This window comes from Hemicordylus capensis, chromosome 6 (assembly GCF_027244095.1).
Source record: "Hemicordylus capensis ecotype Gifberg chromosome 6, rHemCap1.1.pri, whole genome shotgun sequence".
Taxonomy (NCBI): domain Eukaryota; kingdom Metazoa; phylum Chordata; class Lepidosauria; order Squamata; family Cordylidae; genus Hemicordylus; species Hemicordylus capensis.
In genome coordinates, this window is record NC_069662.1 from 101,431,812 (window position 1) to 101,449,191 (window position 17,380).

At 43.2% G+C, this 17,380-nt stretch overlaps 1 protein-coding gene across 9 annotated transcripts in view; it reads right to left on the minus strand.

Moving 5' to 3' along the window:
- Positions 1–6,242: 6,242 nt before the first annotated feature.
- The window catches only part of NEK11 (NIMA related kinase 11), a 159,465-nt gene continuing 148,327 nt past the window's right edge, over positions 6,243–17,380 (minus strand). For 5 of the 9 annotated variants that reach the window (XM_053258979.1, XM_053258974.1, XM_053258970.1 and 2 more), the window contains one exon: positions 6,243–7,329. In XM_053258979.1, coding sequence (XP_053114954.1) covers positions 7,128–7,329 — 202 coding nt within the window. In that variant the 3' untranslated portion in view covers positions 6,243–7,127. Of the gene's footprint in view, positions 7,330–12,842; positions 12,934–17,380 lie in introns of those variants that run through there. The other 4 variants (XM_053258977.1, XM_053258978.1, XM_053258973.1 and 1 more) reach the window with 3 other exon arrangements.

A 17,380-nucleotide genomic window follows, 5' to 3' on the forward strand; every position in this document is an offset into this window, starting at 1 on the left:
CTTCATCAATTCCCAATTGGAGATAATCCATCAGACCAACCAAGGCAGTCTCCACCCCATAGCCCGCACAAAACCCAGTTTGAAATGGGTCTAGAAAATCAGTTTCCTCCAAGACCACCTTCAGCTGAGAGGCCACCACCATCTCGATTACCTTGCCCAGCCATGGGAGATTGGAAACAGGCCTATAATTGCTCAACTCTGAGGGATCTAATGCAGGTTTCTTTAGAAGAGGTCTAATGATTGCCTCCTTAAGACAAGGAGGCATCCTGCCCTCCCTCAGAGATTTCCACCAGGCTGCCTACAACAGCCTCCCCGCTAGATAGAACAAACCATGTTGGACAAGGGTCAAGAGAACAAGTGGTAGGCCTCACCGATTCAAGCAGCTTGTCCACATCCTCAGGAGTCACAAATTGAAACCGATGCAGTCGAATCACATAAGAAGAGTTGTTGGGCACCTCCAGTTCAGACATCAAATTAATTGTGGAGTCTCCATCTAGATCGGCCCGAATCTGAGAGATTTTATCTGCAGAAAATTCTTTAAACACATTGCAGCGGGTAACTGATGACTCCAAATACTGGTTCAATGGAGGGGAAGAAGATACTAGTCCCCACACAACCCTGAACAACTCCACTGGATGTGAACTCTCAGAGGCAATACAAGCATAAAAGAACCACCTCTTTGCCGCATGTATTGCCTGAGCATAGATCTTTAAATGTGCTCTATGTCACAATCTGTCGGATTTGAGTTGAGTCTTTCTCCACTTGCACTCCAGTCGCCTTCCTCCTCCTCCTCCTCCTCCTCCTCCTCATTATTATTATTATTATTAATTTATTTACACAGTCAGACAGGTGTTATTGACTGGTTTGTTTTATCCAGACATCGAGTCCTTCCCAAGGACCTGGGATGGCTGAATTTTACTGTCAATGTTGTTGCTGTTGTTATAGATATCGTTGCAGAATATAGGCTGTTCCCAGTAAAGTTACTTTTTGTAATTGGCTGGTGGTGATTTCTGTGGCCCCTATGGTGTTGAGGTGCTCTTCAAGGTCTTTTGGAACTGCACCCAGGGCTATTATTATTATTATTATTATTATTATTATTATTATTATTATTAAGAGCCCCTGGTGGCGCAGTGGTAAAACTGCCGCCCTGTAACCAGAAGGTTGCAAGTTCGATCCTGACCAGGGGCTCAAGGTTGACTCAGCCTTCCATCCTTCCGAGGTCGGTAAAATGAGTACCCAGAATGTTGGGGGCAATATGCTAAATCATTGTAAACCGCTTAGAGAGCGGTATATAAATGTAAGTGCTTGCTGCTATTATTATTATTATTATTATTATTATTATTATTATTATTATTATTATTATTATTATTTTATTATTATTATTATTTCGATTTCTATACTGCCCTTCCAAAAATGGCTCAGGGCAGTTTACACAGAGAAATAACAAACAAATAAGATGGATCCCTGTCCCCAAAGGGCTCACATTCTAAAAAGAAACATAAGATAGACACCAGCAACAGTCACTTTGCCGCTTCAGCCCCTGTAGATCTTCCGTATACCAAGGAGCCAATTTTGAAACGGGTCGGGGGGGGGGGCACTTGGGAGCAATCGTGTCTACTGCCCTGGTGAGCAAGTTGTTCCAATTCTCAACCAAGGCATCAACAGGATCACCAGCAAAGCCAACATTGAATCCCTCCAAGGCTTCTTGGAACGTTACTGGATCCAATAACCTCTTTGCGTGGACCATTCTAACCCTTGCCCCTGCGGAGGTGGGAAGTGGTTTCAAAATGTATTCAAAGGGACTGGGAGGCAGAGGGAGTCCTTAAAGTCTCTTGAAAAGGATACATCAGGAGAGGAGGAAGACATCAAGGAAGGTTTGATTTTGTGGTTTTTCTCGACACTAAGTAATGAAGTATAATATGCTGACTGTGCTATTGCTTGCTGTTAACTATCTGGTTTTGCTGGATCTCAGTTTGATAAAGGCAGAATCTGGGTGCCTTCCTTCCCTGAGTTGTAATTTGGTTTGTTTGTGAGATAGGGTTGTGGCAAGAAATGGACAGTGGCAGCTCTCTGTGAGGCAATTCTCATGACCACCAAAAAGCGGGCTAAGGGAGCCTAGCCCGCTTTTTGGCAGTCGTGTGCTGCCCTGGGAGCCGAGTGGCTCCCAGCAGCCAACCGCCCAAACCACCCCTCCCCTTAACCCAGGGGAGCGGAGCGACACAATCCGGGGTTACCAGATCGTGTGCTGCCGCGGCACAGCTCTGCACTGCGGCACCTCATGAGGAGACCTCCCCGACCGGGAGGCTAAAAAGTAGCCTCCCAGCTCAGGGGTCTCCCCAGCATGCTGGAACTACCAGGGGCCTTGTGGCCCCTGAACTCCCAAGCCCCCGCCGGCTCCGTGACTGAGCCAGCAGTTGTGTGGGCAGGGACGACTGACTGATCGTCTGCGTGGAGAATGGGCTTACGCTTAAGTGTGGCTCAAGTTGCTCTGGTTGAGCTTATGGCTGTGCTTGCTGCTAAGGGTGCTACGTGAATGCTAGGAAGAAACATAAAGGGTATACATAAAGCTCAGGGTAGAGCTGGGTTGCTGTGTGTTGGGAAGCAGTGGGCAGAGGTATCCCAGAAACTGCTTTCCTGCTCCCGGGGACGGTGGACAAGGTGCCTGGGAAATCAGGCCCTGCCTGGCTATTTGTACCTGTGCACAGGTGCACCATTGCCCGTGGCTCCTGCAGTCGACCCATTTGCCCTGGGGATGGGGGAGCAGAAGAAAGTGCCTTCTCTATAGATTCCCCCTGCCCGTTCTTCTGCATACAGTGCACAGATGGACCAGACCCAGAATCTTTAAAACTTGAGTAAATGTACTGTCTTGTTGGCCCACCCTATGACTGTGCATGCCACCAGGCTATGGCACATGGGGTGTCGGGATGTCATCTGGGGTACGTGCAAGACTGCAGAAGGATTTGGGGAGAGGAAAGTTGGGCTTCTTCCCCCTATTTTTTAAAAACAATGATAGTCAGGGGCCCCCTTGGATTCCCCGGTGGTTAAGTGCCTGGCTCAAGTCACACGCTTCCAGTCTGCAGATGGGGATAACACCTTAACAGGCACAAGTATATCCCCAATAAACTGGCCCTCTCATGAGAGTGTTAGCCTACTGGGCAGCGGCTTAGTGATGGGTCTGGCTGGAGTGCTCTCCCTTTGCAACATCTTCCCTGGTCATGATGGGACAGACACCTTGGCATCCTTTGCCCTGTTCCATCTGGATATCCCAGTCTAAAGAATGTGGGTCTCCCCTTCCCTCTCGTAACGAAAGCAGGATTCCATCACCCCCCCCCCAGGAATTGGAGTTTGCATGGTGCTTTCAGAGTGCGGGGCCACTTGGGGGGGGTGCAGTGGAGCCCTGGCTGGCAGAAGGCATTGCAGGGCATTTGGAGGGTTTTCAATGCACTTTCCCTGCTGAGGGCGGGTGGGATGCTCCAAGAATGCTGTCGTGCTCAACACACCCTTCTGGAGATTGTAGCCAACTGTGGCTGAGAGGCTGACATGGTGATGCTTTGCCCACAGTCTCGCCACAGAGCTGGCTGGGATTGGACTGGGAGGCCAAGCAGCAGGGAGAGGCTCCCCTCTTCCTCATCTCCGGTTAGGCTAACGGCAGTTCACTGTATGTCTTCAGCGTGAATTGGAGTTTGGAATTTTATCTCGTCACTGTTAACTGTGGTTATAGTGTACATCTGAATCTGGCCACTGAGTTTTCTAACACAGAGATTCCCAACCTGTGGTCCTCTAGCAGTTGCTGAACTACAACTCCCCTCATTCCCAACTACAGGACCACAGACTGGGAACCCCTGTTCTAATATGTTTTATTTTCAAAAGTAAAAAAGGGTTAGGATTCTTTTATCATGTTCCCAGGCAGATTCTCATTTAAGCATTGGCCAGACCCAGATTTTCTTGGTTTCAGCCACCTAATACTGCAGTGGGAAAATAACTTGCTATTTATTGAGGTTGCTATTTGAAATCTCTGCTGGTATTTTTCCCAGACTATGTGGGTGTTTCCCAGACTATGGGAAACACCTATAACCGGCAGCAGTGATATAGGAAGAAGCTGAAAGGCATCATCTCATACTGCATAGGAGATGGCAATGGTAAACCCCTCCTGTATTCTACCAAAACCAACCACAGGGCTCTGTGGTCGCCAGGAGTCGGTACTGACTTGACAGCACACTTTACCTTTTACTGCATCATGTGCCTTTGGACCATCACCTGAGACATCTGTCACTGGTCTTCTCTTCAATCCAATGAGCTATTGGAAACAAGTGGGCTCTGATGCATACTTGGAAGTATCCTTGTGTTGAAGTGAAAGGGAAAACCAGCATGTGTAAGTGTTTAGTTTTCATTGAACACTGCAGCATATATTCAGGAGCTCTAAATCAGAGTGACAAGTTGTGGGCAAACAAATGTAAGTTACATAGATATTTTCAATGCTTAGCCTTTGAAAATGGATATACAAAAAGTAAAGTTGTTGAAGTGGCTTTTAAGTTATCTGGATCGCTTTTGAAAAAATACATCAAAAATTCTGCACTCTTTAGAGTGTTTCTCTGAAGACAGAACTGGTAGCCAGAATATGATTTCAAAACTATAAAGGTTACCATTAATGAAGTTCTGGGAGCCTGACTGCTCCAGAGAGTCTGGTCTACCCACAAGTTGCTCTTTCTGGCTTTATATTGGCAAAGCCCAAAGGGTTCATGCCTCTAATACTGTGATATTAAACAATCCTTTAAAGTGATTTAGGTAATTCTTGGAACCTGCAGGGATTACAGCAGCAAGCTTTCTCAGCAGATGAGGCTGTATCACTTGGCCCCAAAGCACAGGAAACCTAAATGGACCAATGCTAATTTAAAAGAAATTCAGCTCTATTTGCATAAAGTGTGCCATTTTATCCTTTACTTTGCATTTAATATGTAGTGATGCCACAGTGTTTTGTATACAACGAAAAGAGAAATGCTAATGAGTGCCAAGTTAAGAATGACCAGATATTATAGATATAAACATAAATATGCATGATAATTATATGTGAAGTGTTTTTAAAGCAATGCATGTACTAGGGTTTCCCCCCCTCTTTGCAATGTGCTTCCTTCTTTGGAAATCTTGGTGGGTGGAGGGGAGCTGATGTTTTCATGATAGCACTGCAGAAAGAAGACACATTACACCCAATTCACATATAAGCATACACCCTTTCTTGTACTTGATATGCAGGCGGCATCAGGTAGCATTCAGACAGCAAGAGAGCTCCACTGAGTGCTCTGTGACATCATGATCAGTTTTAGCAAAGGTTTTTATCTGAAAAATAGCCCTTCTTCTTTGTAACAGTGAAGTAATCGCAGAGCAAATCAGATTTGGCAATATCATGATATCACTTTGTGATTCAAATAAAGCTAGTTCAGAGTAAGGGAAAATCCTATTCAAGGGCACTGCCCTCACTCTGAACTAGCTTTGTTTGCTTTCAGGTACACAATCACTTTGCCAAACCATCACATTGCCAAGTCAGTGGGTGTATAACACCATTGTACTAGGAAGAAAGGTTGTTTTGAAACAAAAATATATCATCAAAGCTGTGGTTGATTGAAGATAAGAGCTGCAAACTGATGTTAAAAAATGTAAACTTTAGGGCCTCTTTCCTCCTCCCCCGTCCCTTTTTGCACTGAAAATATTCACATGGCGACTACTCAGTTCAGCCCTATAATTTCCTAAAGCAACATAACACATTTATTTGTTATTTATTTGTTGTATTGTTTTATGCCTGTTTTTATATGTTTTTATACTCTTAGCATGTTGTTTTTATTGTGTTTTTATTGTATGTTTTTAACTTTTGTAAACCGCCTTGGGGCTATATTTTAATGAAAGGCGGTATAAAAATGCAAAAAACAAATAAATAAATAAAATAAAATGTTAAATGAACTGATCTCCTCACTCCATTTTTGTATAATGGAAATGAACCAAAGTCCCTGCCACCCTTTACTCTGGGTTTTCCTCTACTTCATGTATCATGCTTGTCCTTGCATTTAACTTTGTAACAAGAGTGAAATGCAGGCTATTGAGCACTACACTTTCTGCTGATGAAGTAATCAAAGTTTTGAATGAATTGCAATCTACAACCATAATCCAGCAGTTTTCAAGGATATGATGAGTGGGATCTAAGTGGCAATACTGCTTTTGTAGGAATCAAGGAACAGCTCTCATTGACTTCATTCAGTGATGAAAAGAGTACTCTTTATCTCATATAACAAGAGAACAAAATGGCAGCAATTCTTCTCATCAGTATCTCTATACTACTCAGCCCTCTAAACTATACAACATAATTCAGTGGTGTCAAACTCAAATCTGGTGGTGGGCCAGTTTGGATTTCCATGCACCTGTGCAGGGCCACAGATAGCCTCACACTGCCTTCTGTCACCTCGTGCCCACCTCATGTGAGGGGAAGGGTACAGTTGCCAACATTCTAATGGATCCACAGATTTTTTTTATCCTTCACCACAAACCTCACAAGTGTGGGAGACAAGAGATAGAGGAAGGGGATGGGGAGGCTTGACAAGAGAGAGGGAGAGGGGCAGGGGGTGAGGCAGGCTTGATGAGGGGGAGAGAGGGAAAGACAGTGGGGAAGGCTGTGTGTGTGAAAGAAGGAGATACTGGGAAAAGCATGGAAGAGGGGGAGATAAATACTGGTGGTTATGGGGGAAAGAAGGAAGCCAGCTGGTGCATCCTTCCAGCGCACAGCGATGAGAAAGGAAGGAGCTGCTTGAGGGAAAGAAGGAATCCAGTCGGCACTTTGGATGCCGCCACTTTGATTGGAGTGGGGGGGGGCAGGAAGGAGCAATACAGTGTGAGTAGGGGTGGGGAGAAGGAAGCTGGCTGGTGCTTTGGCACTTCAGCGCATGGCAGGGAGAAGGGAAAGGAAGGAGCTGTGCGGCACAGCAGGAGGAAGGAAGGAAGGAAGGCCAGAGGAAGGAGCTGCACAGGCCAGATCCAGCCTGTGGCCTGGGGGTTTGACAGCCCTGACATAATGCTTGCTTTCAGTGATAGTGTTCTGTTTGTGGATTTCATATAATCCAAGTAAATCCATTCTGAACAATGTTTCACACTACAGAATCTTCTGAAGCACATAGCTGGTCTTCAAAATAGAGGAGCTGGTCTACTTCAAAATAGTCACTTGCCCTAGTAACCACTTTTTCCAGATATTCTTTAATTTCATCTTCACTAGCATTCTGCCTTCTTGCTTCTTTAAGGAACGTATATACTTTTTCAAAGTTCTCTTTTCCCAGTTTCTGAATAGCTGACCTGTCAATGAGTTAACCAACACAAAGAGGTTAGCTAGGTTATATATAATGTATAGGAGTCCATCATTTACTATAATTGAACAGATACAGTAACTGCAACTTTTTGCTAACAGTTGAGGAAAATGATTCTCTTTGGTATTAAAGGAATAATAAGATATGTATCATGAAAAACATTTTGTATATAGGAAGAGAATCCTGACATCAAATTCAGTTAGATACTTTATCACAATCTCAGCTCTCACACATGCATATTTACAAGTTCTGTATTCTATAAAAATACATTAAACCTTTTTCCTGGAATGCATAGCAAGTATAGTCACACTTCATAAATCATTCTTCAGACATTTATCAAAAAAGACAAAGGCTGCAGTTCACAACAAAATAGGTGAAAAGACATCTGATATTAGCATTTCCCCTCTTTTAAAACTTACTATATGTGTACTTCATTAATGAAAGGTTCATTTGTGATCTCTTAACTCTAATTTAAAAGAAAGTTCCAGCTGAAGAGAGCTGGGTTTTTTTACATATGATGTCCTCCCTCGGTCCAGTATGCACAAGGCAAAACAACCTTTCAGTGGCAATGTTGCAGAAAATAATACTTAGGCTACAGTCCTAAGCAGAAACACACCTACTAGGTATTAAGTCCCACTGGACCCAGTGGGGCAAGTCTGGTTTCAGGTTTCAGAGGGTCCTTGACAAACTGGGTCCTCTCCTATCTGGCTCCATAGGTCTTCTCCTATCTGGTTGGGCCCTGAGAGAATTATGCCTCCACCGCCACCATCCCCATCACATAAAGGCTAGAGACAGAGGTGGTCTGAGGATGGATCCTCAGTAGCTGCTAGGGGGCGTAGCTAGTGGTGTTCAAAGCTGTCCAATAAACACAGGCCACAATGTCCCCAGGGGCTCTGCCATTGCCCTTCGCTCTCCCCCTTGTCACTCTCACAGCTTGCTGCCACCACAGTTTGCCTCCTGCCCTGCTGCTCCTCACCCCCATCATTTACCTCCTGCCCTGCCACTCACTGCTGCTGCTTCTCCCACCACTCAGTAGCCAGTTTGCACTGCGGGGGGGGGGCTGTTCCATAGCCTCCCTCCTCGCTTGAACGAGGACAGAAGTAATAGAACCTCTCTGCACTGTGCAAGCCAGCTAAAAAATGGAAGGTGTGCATGGACCCTAATGCCTAATCTAGGCACAAGCGCACTCTTCATTTTATAGCCAGTTGTGCAGCAGTAAGGGGTTCTATGGCCTCTTTCCTTTTGATTGAGCAGAGAAGCCATGACCCAAACCCCACTGCACACTGCTGTAGGGAAAAACTAAAGTAAAAAACAAAGTTAAAAAACATTATGGGAAAGTGTTCATTTATTGAACATAGGCCCCAAATGACTTTGCTACACCCCTGACAGCTACCCAGTGATGCTGATCCTTGTCATAGGCCCAACAATGGGACTTGATTGATAGATTAAGTGCCATCAAGTCAGTGTCGACTCTTAGGGACCACATAGATGGATTCTCTCCAGGATGATCTGTCTTCAACTTGGCCTTTAAGGTCTCTCAGTGGTGCATTCATTGCTGTCGTTATTGATGTTTCTCCTCCAGCTTTAAAACCACGCTCACCTTCTTCCAATCCAGCTTAACTCAGTATATGTTCAGCATATTGAATGAAGAAGGAGAAAGTATACAGCCCTGACTTACTCCTTTGCTGATCTGGAACCAGTCTGTTTCACCATGTTCTGTCTGGACTGTGGCTTCCTGCCCTGTGTATAGGTTTCTCATGAGAACAATGAGATGTTCTTGGATGCCCATTTTCCTAAGGATTTTCCACAACTTAACATGGTCGACGCAATCGAAGGCTTTTCTGTAGTCAATAAAGCACATATTGACTTCTTTCCGGTATTCTTTGGCTTTCTCAGTTATCCAGCATGCATCAGCAATGATGTCTCTTGTTCCTTAAACTTTCCGGAAACCAGCTTGAACATCCAGCATTTCCCTTTCCACATAGGACTCTAATCTGCATTGGATGATCCTGAGCATTATTTTGCTAGCATGTGAAATTAAGGATATTGTGCGATGGTTTGTGCAATCTGTTAGGTCTCTTTAAGGAGACAATGGAACTTACTTTCAAGAAAATATGCATAGGATTCTGCTGTTAGTATCTGTGTAGCACATTCCAAGTATTCAAAGTGCTTCATAAACATTATCTCTGCACTCTACACTAGCCTCTCCAGTAGTCCAGCATTCTCATACTTCTATTTCAGACGAGGAGCAGTAGCTGAGAAAATAGTGGTTTGTCTAAAGCAAGATTTGAACTGGACACCAAGTCAAGAACTTTGATGATTTGAACCAGACTCCTGATAAGGATGTGCGAGTGGCTCAAGGTCAAGACAACTCACATGTGAATTGGCCCGGCTTGAAGTAGAGCTGAACTTGCTGGGCCAGGCCAGGGCCATTATAGGTGTAGGTTTTTTAAAAGGAAAAAAAGGGTGGACTTACTGCCATTGCTGAGCTCAGGAAGGGATGCTGTTGCAGCTGCACGTAGTCTCCTGATGTCTGCCCCCACCAGCCTCCCCCCAATAATTTTTGGCCCATTACAGGCCTCTCTGCAGTGGTGGTGGCCATTTTGGAGGCCACTACACATGCCCAATGGCCATCTGCATGGCCTGGGCCATAACTCTGCCATGCAGATGGCCATTGAGCATGCACAGCAGCCAAAATGGCCACCGCCATCACAGAGAGGTCCATAATGGGCCCAAAATGGCCTGAAAATATGCCTGAAATGACCAGTAACAAACTGAAAATGACTGGGGGGAGACTGGGGGGGGGAGTTGGACATGAGGAGGAACCCCCCCATGGCTGCGACAGCACCTCTGAAACCAAGCAATGGTGGTTAAGTCTGCCATTTTTTCCTTTTAAAATGTTTTGTTGTCCCTTCCCCCCATGCCCAAAGCCAGGCCCGAACTGGTTCAGACTAGAGCAGGACTGGGCCCAGCTCTAGCGTGCACAAAACCAGACTGGATCCAATTTGGTTCAAGTCCGGTTCTACTTGAACTGAACTGGGTTTTCTGGTTTTGTGAACAGTCTAGCTCTTGAGACAAGTTTGTTTTCTTATTGTGTTTTTTGTAACTTTTGATTCAGTATTACATTATAAGCCATTTTGAATACCTTAACAGAAAGGTAGTGTCTGTGTCTGTGTGTGTGTTGCAACATGCAACACACACACACAACATTAATAATAATGAGATGATCAAAAAACCTGCTAATTTTTAACTACCTCAATCTGGCTCAAGCTTTGCAAAGCCAGGAAACTGGAACCTAAGGCTGATACCTTAACAGACGTGCCACGTGATCAGTAAAGATGTTGTGCAATGTCACAAATTGTGCTCACTTACAACTTGCCCTCCATCCACCCACTTTTTCTTGTTATTTGAGGCTCATGAGTGCCTTGAGGCAAAGATGCTTCATCTTCAGGATCCACTAGCTGGTTTGCCCTGCTAATGGACTGGCAGATGTTGTCAGCATTCTAGCTTCATTGTCAAACCAGCCATGCTGTGTATAACTTTGCAAGCATTTGCTACCCATAGGCTTTAATAGGGCATGAAAACCTTAACAACATTTGACCGCTGCTTGAAACATAACCAGACTACTAAAAGGCACCTTTCCTAGACTTGACTGACAGAGTACATCAGTCATTTTCACCAAAACTTGAAAGAAATGGATGATACACCTGGATAAATTTTGGGCAAAGGCAGGGGGGTCAATTTGTCAATTTTCAGCACTTTTAAACTTGCTGTAGCTGCATCAATTTTTATCAGAGCTCCTTGAAATTAAACACATTTTTTGACCTCGCCAAATAGATCACACATGCAAAGCTTCAAATCATTAGCTGAACAGTTGTTGTCATATTTATAAGCAATAGAATTTTGAGGCTTATAATCACAGAACCATTTTTAGCCTACTTTCCAGTAGGCTTATGAGATCACCCGGCATTCCGTGTATCCATGTGTCTGTGTTGCCCGCTATCAACTTTGCAATGCCTGGACCATATGAACCAAATCAGGTACAGTTGTAGGGACACATAGAGACATCTCAACAGCATAGTTTGTGATGATGTCATCCACCCTAATTCAAGATGGTGGACGCATAAACATTTGAAGTGCAAATGGGCTAACTTGTGAACTGCCTAACCGATTTGAACCAAATTTGCTACAGCTGTAGGGGAACATTGGAAAACCCAAATGACATAGTTTGTGATGATGTCATCTACCCCATCCAAGATGGCAGACTTGTGAATGTTTGAGGTGCAAGTGGGCTAGCTTGTGGGTTATGTAACTGATTTGAACCAAATTTGGTACAGTGTAGTGAATGACACACATGGACACCTCAATGGCATAGTTTGTAATGATGTCATCCATCCCGATCCAAGATGGCGGAGGCATGAACATTTGAGGTGCAAGAAATATAACCTGTGGACCTCAATTTAAACCAAATTTAGTCCAGTTGTAGTGGCAGTGAAGGAGAAGTAGGCTGATTAGTTCTTACTAGAACTTAGGGGTTTTTTTTTGCTACTCACCGTAACTAAAGGGGCACTCCCATACCCCTTTAATAATTTACACATATATTGAGGATAGAACATTAATATGTCATTGAATTTTTTGTAATTTAGAAGATTAAGGGTGCTACAAAATCAGTAAGTTTTCGATTTTGGTCCTGAATTTTTTCCTTTATTTTTAACTTACCATTTGGCAAAAACATGTCAAAATGTTGATTGGCCGTGGGAGGCAGTCCCACAAATATTTTTGAAAGATAGCATACTTTGCTTTTAATTTTTTTAATTGCCTCCTCGAAAGTGTGCTTCTCTGTTTGATGGCATGAAACTTATGAAAGCTTTTAGAAATAAAATTAGAAACGAAGACTATGAAAGAGTAACCCCACTTCTGTAGCAGTGCCATTTAAGAACATTCTTAATACTTCTTTTAATTTGAAAGATTGGCTGTTCCAATCTCCATTCCTGAGAAATATCCGTTTAAAAGTATACTTTAGTTTGCTACTGAGGATAAAAAGAGCCTCTGTGGCTGCTGAGTCAATTATGTATCACAACGAAGTAACAATATGAATCACCAGAATAATAACGTGAGGATGAAAGTGTGCTTCTGTGTTTGATAGACACCAATGATAACCTTTCATCTGTGCAATCAGAGGGAGCCTTAACTGGTATGTTGAAATCAATGTACTCCCCTGTTGCAAAAATGCTAACTATATTCACATAGTCTATACAAAATCTGTGTCAATAATAAAAAAAATAACCTTTGAGTATAGGAAATACAATCCCATCAATTAAGAGCACGTTAGAATTTCACAACTGGGGCCTTTCCACAATGTTGAATTTAAGTATAATCTATGCATGCTTGTGACTCATTTATCAGGCACAGTCCAAACTGTGCACTGCGCCACCTCCCACTATGCAACTCAGCACCACAGCATTCATTTTTAAATGTTTGGAGAGCAGCAAGGTTACTTACCTCCTACTGAAATGCCTGCCATTTTTGAAATGTGTACTTAAAACAAAATCCTTGGTTGTGTAAAGCCAGGAATTGTTCTGGGATGTTCACACTTGGAAAAAAAAAAGTGTCATGAACAGTAATTCACGTAGCATGACTACTCCCCATTACATGGCGATGAGAATTTGTGCTACTGTGAAAATATGATGCTTAACAGAGAACACAGGGCTCATTTGTTTTGATCATGTAGAAACTGGAGAGGTATCAACAGCTGGCCTATTTTGAAAGAAGAATTTTAAGATAAAGCTGTATTTGAACCACCTTTTGTTTGTACATAGTGGTACATCCTGACAGCAGCTGGCGCAGTCTCCATCTCATCCAGGATGGCAAATACTTCTCTAAGTTTTGTAAACAGAAATATGGTATCTCATTAAACAAGTACCAAGGAATTTATTAAATTAGAATTTTAGTTCATGGCATCTCTACTGAGCAGCAGATCCAATTTTGAGTAAAAATAAACTGTAATGATGGCATTCTCAGTTTAGGTTCTGGCCATCAGGAAATGACCCAAGTTCACCCATTGCTCTTTCCTAAGTATCATGAGGCTATGCTGCAGTCAGGGATGACTATAGCCACTGCTGAAAAACTTCTTTTCATGCAACAGAAATTTTTGTATTAAAGTCAGTGAGTTTGTGTTCAGATAGGAGATGTGCACGAAACAAAGTTTTAAATTTGTTTTGAATTTGAATCTAATTCCAAAAATTTGTTTGAAATTTGACAAATTCTAATCTGGTCCGAAAATTCAATTCAGCCCTGTTTTGGTGCCTTTTTAAACCAATCAGGGGGCCTGAATTGTTTTTTAAAAGTGCCAAACGGCTATCAAATCAAATTTCCAATCAAATTTCAAAAATCCAATTTGAATTCAAATTGAATTTCCCTTTTAAAGAAATTTGATGGCCTTAAAATTCGATTTCACTCTAATCTCCCAGATTAATGTTGAATCAATTTGAATTTGAATCAATTTCCACATCCCTAATTGGGATCCATATTTGATATCTAAATTAAGAAATTATATATTAGAATATACTTCTAAATTCAATGTACTCTTAAAGTGCAAACCCAATAAACACTGCTTGATAGATAAACTGTGCATTATTGGCTATTACACTGAGTATGTTTACTGGGTTGGCATTCCAGTAGAAAACAGAGGCTTGGCTGAAGTAACTGTAGGTAGCAATTATTTATTATTATTATTATTATTATTATTACATTTATATCCCGCTCTACCTCCAAGGAGCCCAGAGCGGTATACTACATACTTGAGTTTCTCTTTCACAACAACCCTGTGAAGTAGGTTAGGCTGAGAGCGAAGTGACTGGCCCGGAGTCACCCCGCTAGTTTCATGGCTGAATGGGGATTTGAACTTGGGTCTCCCCGGTCCTAGTCCAGCACTCTAACCACTACACCACGCTGGCTCAGATCCAAGAGTTCTTGCTATCATGAGAAATCACATCCCATTGACAATTCCTAATTATGTATAAGGTTCAGATGACTAATAATATAAGGGCTTTCTTGCTTCCTATTCTCACCTTGCTCCATGTGCTTGGCAAATAATCTTCCTGGAAATGTTTCACAAATTATTCACTGACTCTACTTTGTGACAATGCTAAGATTCATCCTCAAGTCATGTAACAAGTTAAAACAAAGATACCTGCCTTTACTATTAGTATAGTTACATAAGGACACTGTTCATTACTTTTAAAAATACCCTTTGATTGCTATCCAAATTTTCCCCGCCATTTTCAGCAGGGGGTAATCATTGTTCTTCTGAACATGAGGCACAGTGTGTTAATTCTATATATCTGATCCGTGAATGACTCTGCATGTAGTCTGTTGAAACAGGGCAGTCATCCTTGGGAATATATTACTTTCTAGAGAATGTGGGATTTAATCAAGCACTACAATTAATTTTTGTAGAGGCACTAAACATCTAAATGAAATCAAATGAGCTTTGCCATGGTACCACGCAGATATTTTCGATATTACTATCAAGGCGGTCATCCCATCTGTTGCCATAAGAAAGCTCTTATTGTGTTTGTTATTTGGAATGGCTAGATCATGTTCATTTATTTAAGAAATATATTAGTTGCTCTTCAGCCAAAGGCTCTCAGAGCAGCATACATAGGAGATAAAAACAACAGCTGACATTCTGCACTGCAGAACACTGGCTTTCGGGATCTGGGGCGGGGCTGTTGCATAACATGAAAGACAGCCTTGGTAGTGTTGCAGGAGACAGGAAGTTGTGCAATGAGCCAAAACAGCGTGCTGTCACTTCCACCATGCTACTTCCACTGGGAACAATGAGAGAAGCGCAACACAAGTACAAGTGCAATGTTTCAGGTCATTGTGCAATTTCCCGCCCCCACAATATCACCCGGGCTGACTTTCGTGCTGGGCAGTAACCCCGGCAGGTCACTGATGTTCTACAGCGCGGAATGTCAGCCAACAAAGATACAATAAAACACAATAACATGCAACCTCCCCCACAACAAAACAGAGAAGCAATAAAATTTCAGCATAAAACAATGTAAGCAATCTAGAAGTGCACAGGGAATAAAAGGGGGTTTCATTTGATGCCCCAAAGAAAACAAATATGACATCCAACCAGTCTTCCTGAGAAGGGAACTCCAAAGACAGGGAGCCACTAAAAAGGCCCTGTGTCTGTTCACCACCTGCTTTGCTTTAGATGGTGGGAGCAAGGTTTATTTGAGCAGGAGGTAAACTATGTTTCCTAATGCACAAGCACTGGTTAGCGGTGTACATGGACTGATTTTTGCAGTTTGGTTCAAATTTGGACTGAATTGGAACCAAACACCGGTCCATAACGTCCGTTCGATCAAACCAGCTTGACCTGGTTTGACCCAGTTTGGCTGTCCAAGGGGCTATGCTTGCAAAAGGGAATCCAGTAAGGAATCATGCTGCCACCCTTGGGTGGGCTGCTGGGGAAGCTACGGGGTTTCCAGGAGCCAAGGCCGCCAGATTGGTAAGCACCTACTTTTAAAGTGCCCTCTCGCTGCCCCACTAGCTGTCCTTAGATTTTTAAAGGCAGGATTCCCCTTCGTTTGTAAAGGGGAATCCTCACCGGATTCCCTTTACAAGCATAGACCCTCAGACTGTCGAACTGTGTTGAACCAGTCCATAGTGGACCAGGCTTGGTCCAGTTTGATCATGACTGGACCACCTCTCCTGTAGGCCAATTTGGTTTGCGATTGAACCATCTAACTGGCCCAGTTCATTGTGTACAGGTTTGTGCACACCCCGAGCAATGGGTGCAGTCCACCTCCATCCCTTTACTCCAGAATTTTCTAAGAGTAAAAAAGGAAGAAAGATGGAAAGGAAAATGAGAATGGATCAAAAAAGAAAGAGGAAGGAAGGAAGGAAGGAAGGAAATGAGACAGAGGAAGCTAGAAAAATGGAAGTGTCTTGAAAAAAAGGCAAGTGCAAGGGGAGGTTCTAATATACTTTTTGTATACGGTTATGAAGATGGAAAGGAAACACTATATTTTGTCTCCTTTTCTCTTTTTTCTTCTGATCTTTTTTTAAAACAACAACAACAACAACAACAACAATGTATTTCCTTATTAAACTCTACTGGCTGAAGCACACAAAACCTGCAAGGTTTTATTTTTTGCACTGCACAAACAGTGTTTAGTTGCACATCAGAATAAATCTTGGGTAACGGGACCCCTGAATTGAACACAGTTCTGAACAACTCTCATCCAACAGTTCTCTCTCAAGATCTTAATGTCTTCCTTAAAATTGACTTTTCATTAAGATAGTGGAATAAGCTAACATCAGTAGTGGCCGGTGAGGGCAGCACTGGGTGTGTGTGTGTGTGTGTGTGTGTGTGAAGTCAGCAAGAGGCACATATAAAAATAAATCAGCAGGTGCTTACCGGCATTAGGGCAGCACCTGCGAGCTGCCTCAAGCAGCGGCAGAATTCTGTGCAGGGTGGCGGCATGGCCCTGGCCTCTGCAAGGAGAGCTGGCCTTGTGGTAGCAAGCATGACTTGTCCCCTTAACTAAGCAGGGTCTGCCCTGGTTGCATATGAACGGGAGACTTGATGTATGAGCACTGCAAGATATTCCCCTCAGGGGATGAAGCCACTCTGGGAAGGGCAGAAGGTTTCAAGTTCCCTCCCTAGCTTCTCCAAGATAGGGCTGAGAGAGATTCCTGCCTGCAACCTTGGAGAAGCCGCTGCCAGTCTGTGAAGACAATACTGAGCTAGATAGACCAATGGTCTGACTCAGTATATGACAGCTTCCTATGTTCCTATGTTCTATGTAAAGGCCTCAGAACCTGTACGAAAGGACCTATCACACTCTCTTGCTTCAAAGCATCAGTTTATTGGCTTTACCTGCACAGGCAACAGTATCTGTGATTCTGATATCTTGTTCATTTCACAGCCAGCAAATCACACACTTACAAGGATGCTCGGTGTCCCTGGGATTGGAGGGCTGTGGATTCTATTTCTCTATGAAGGGATACCCCTGCATCCA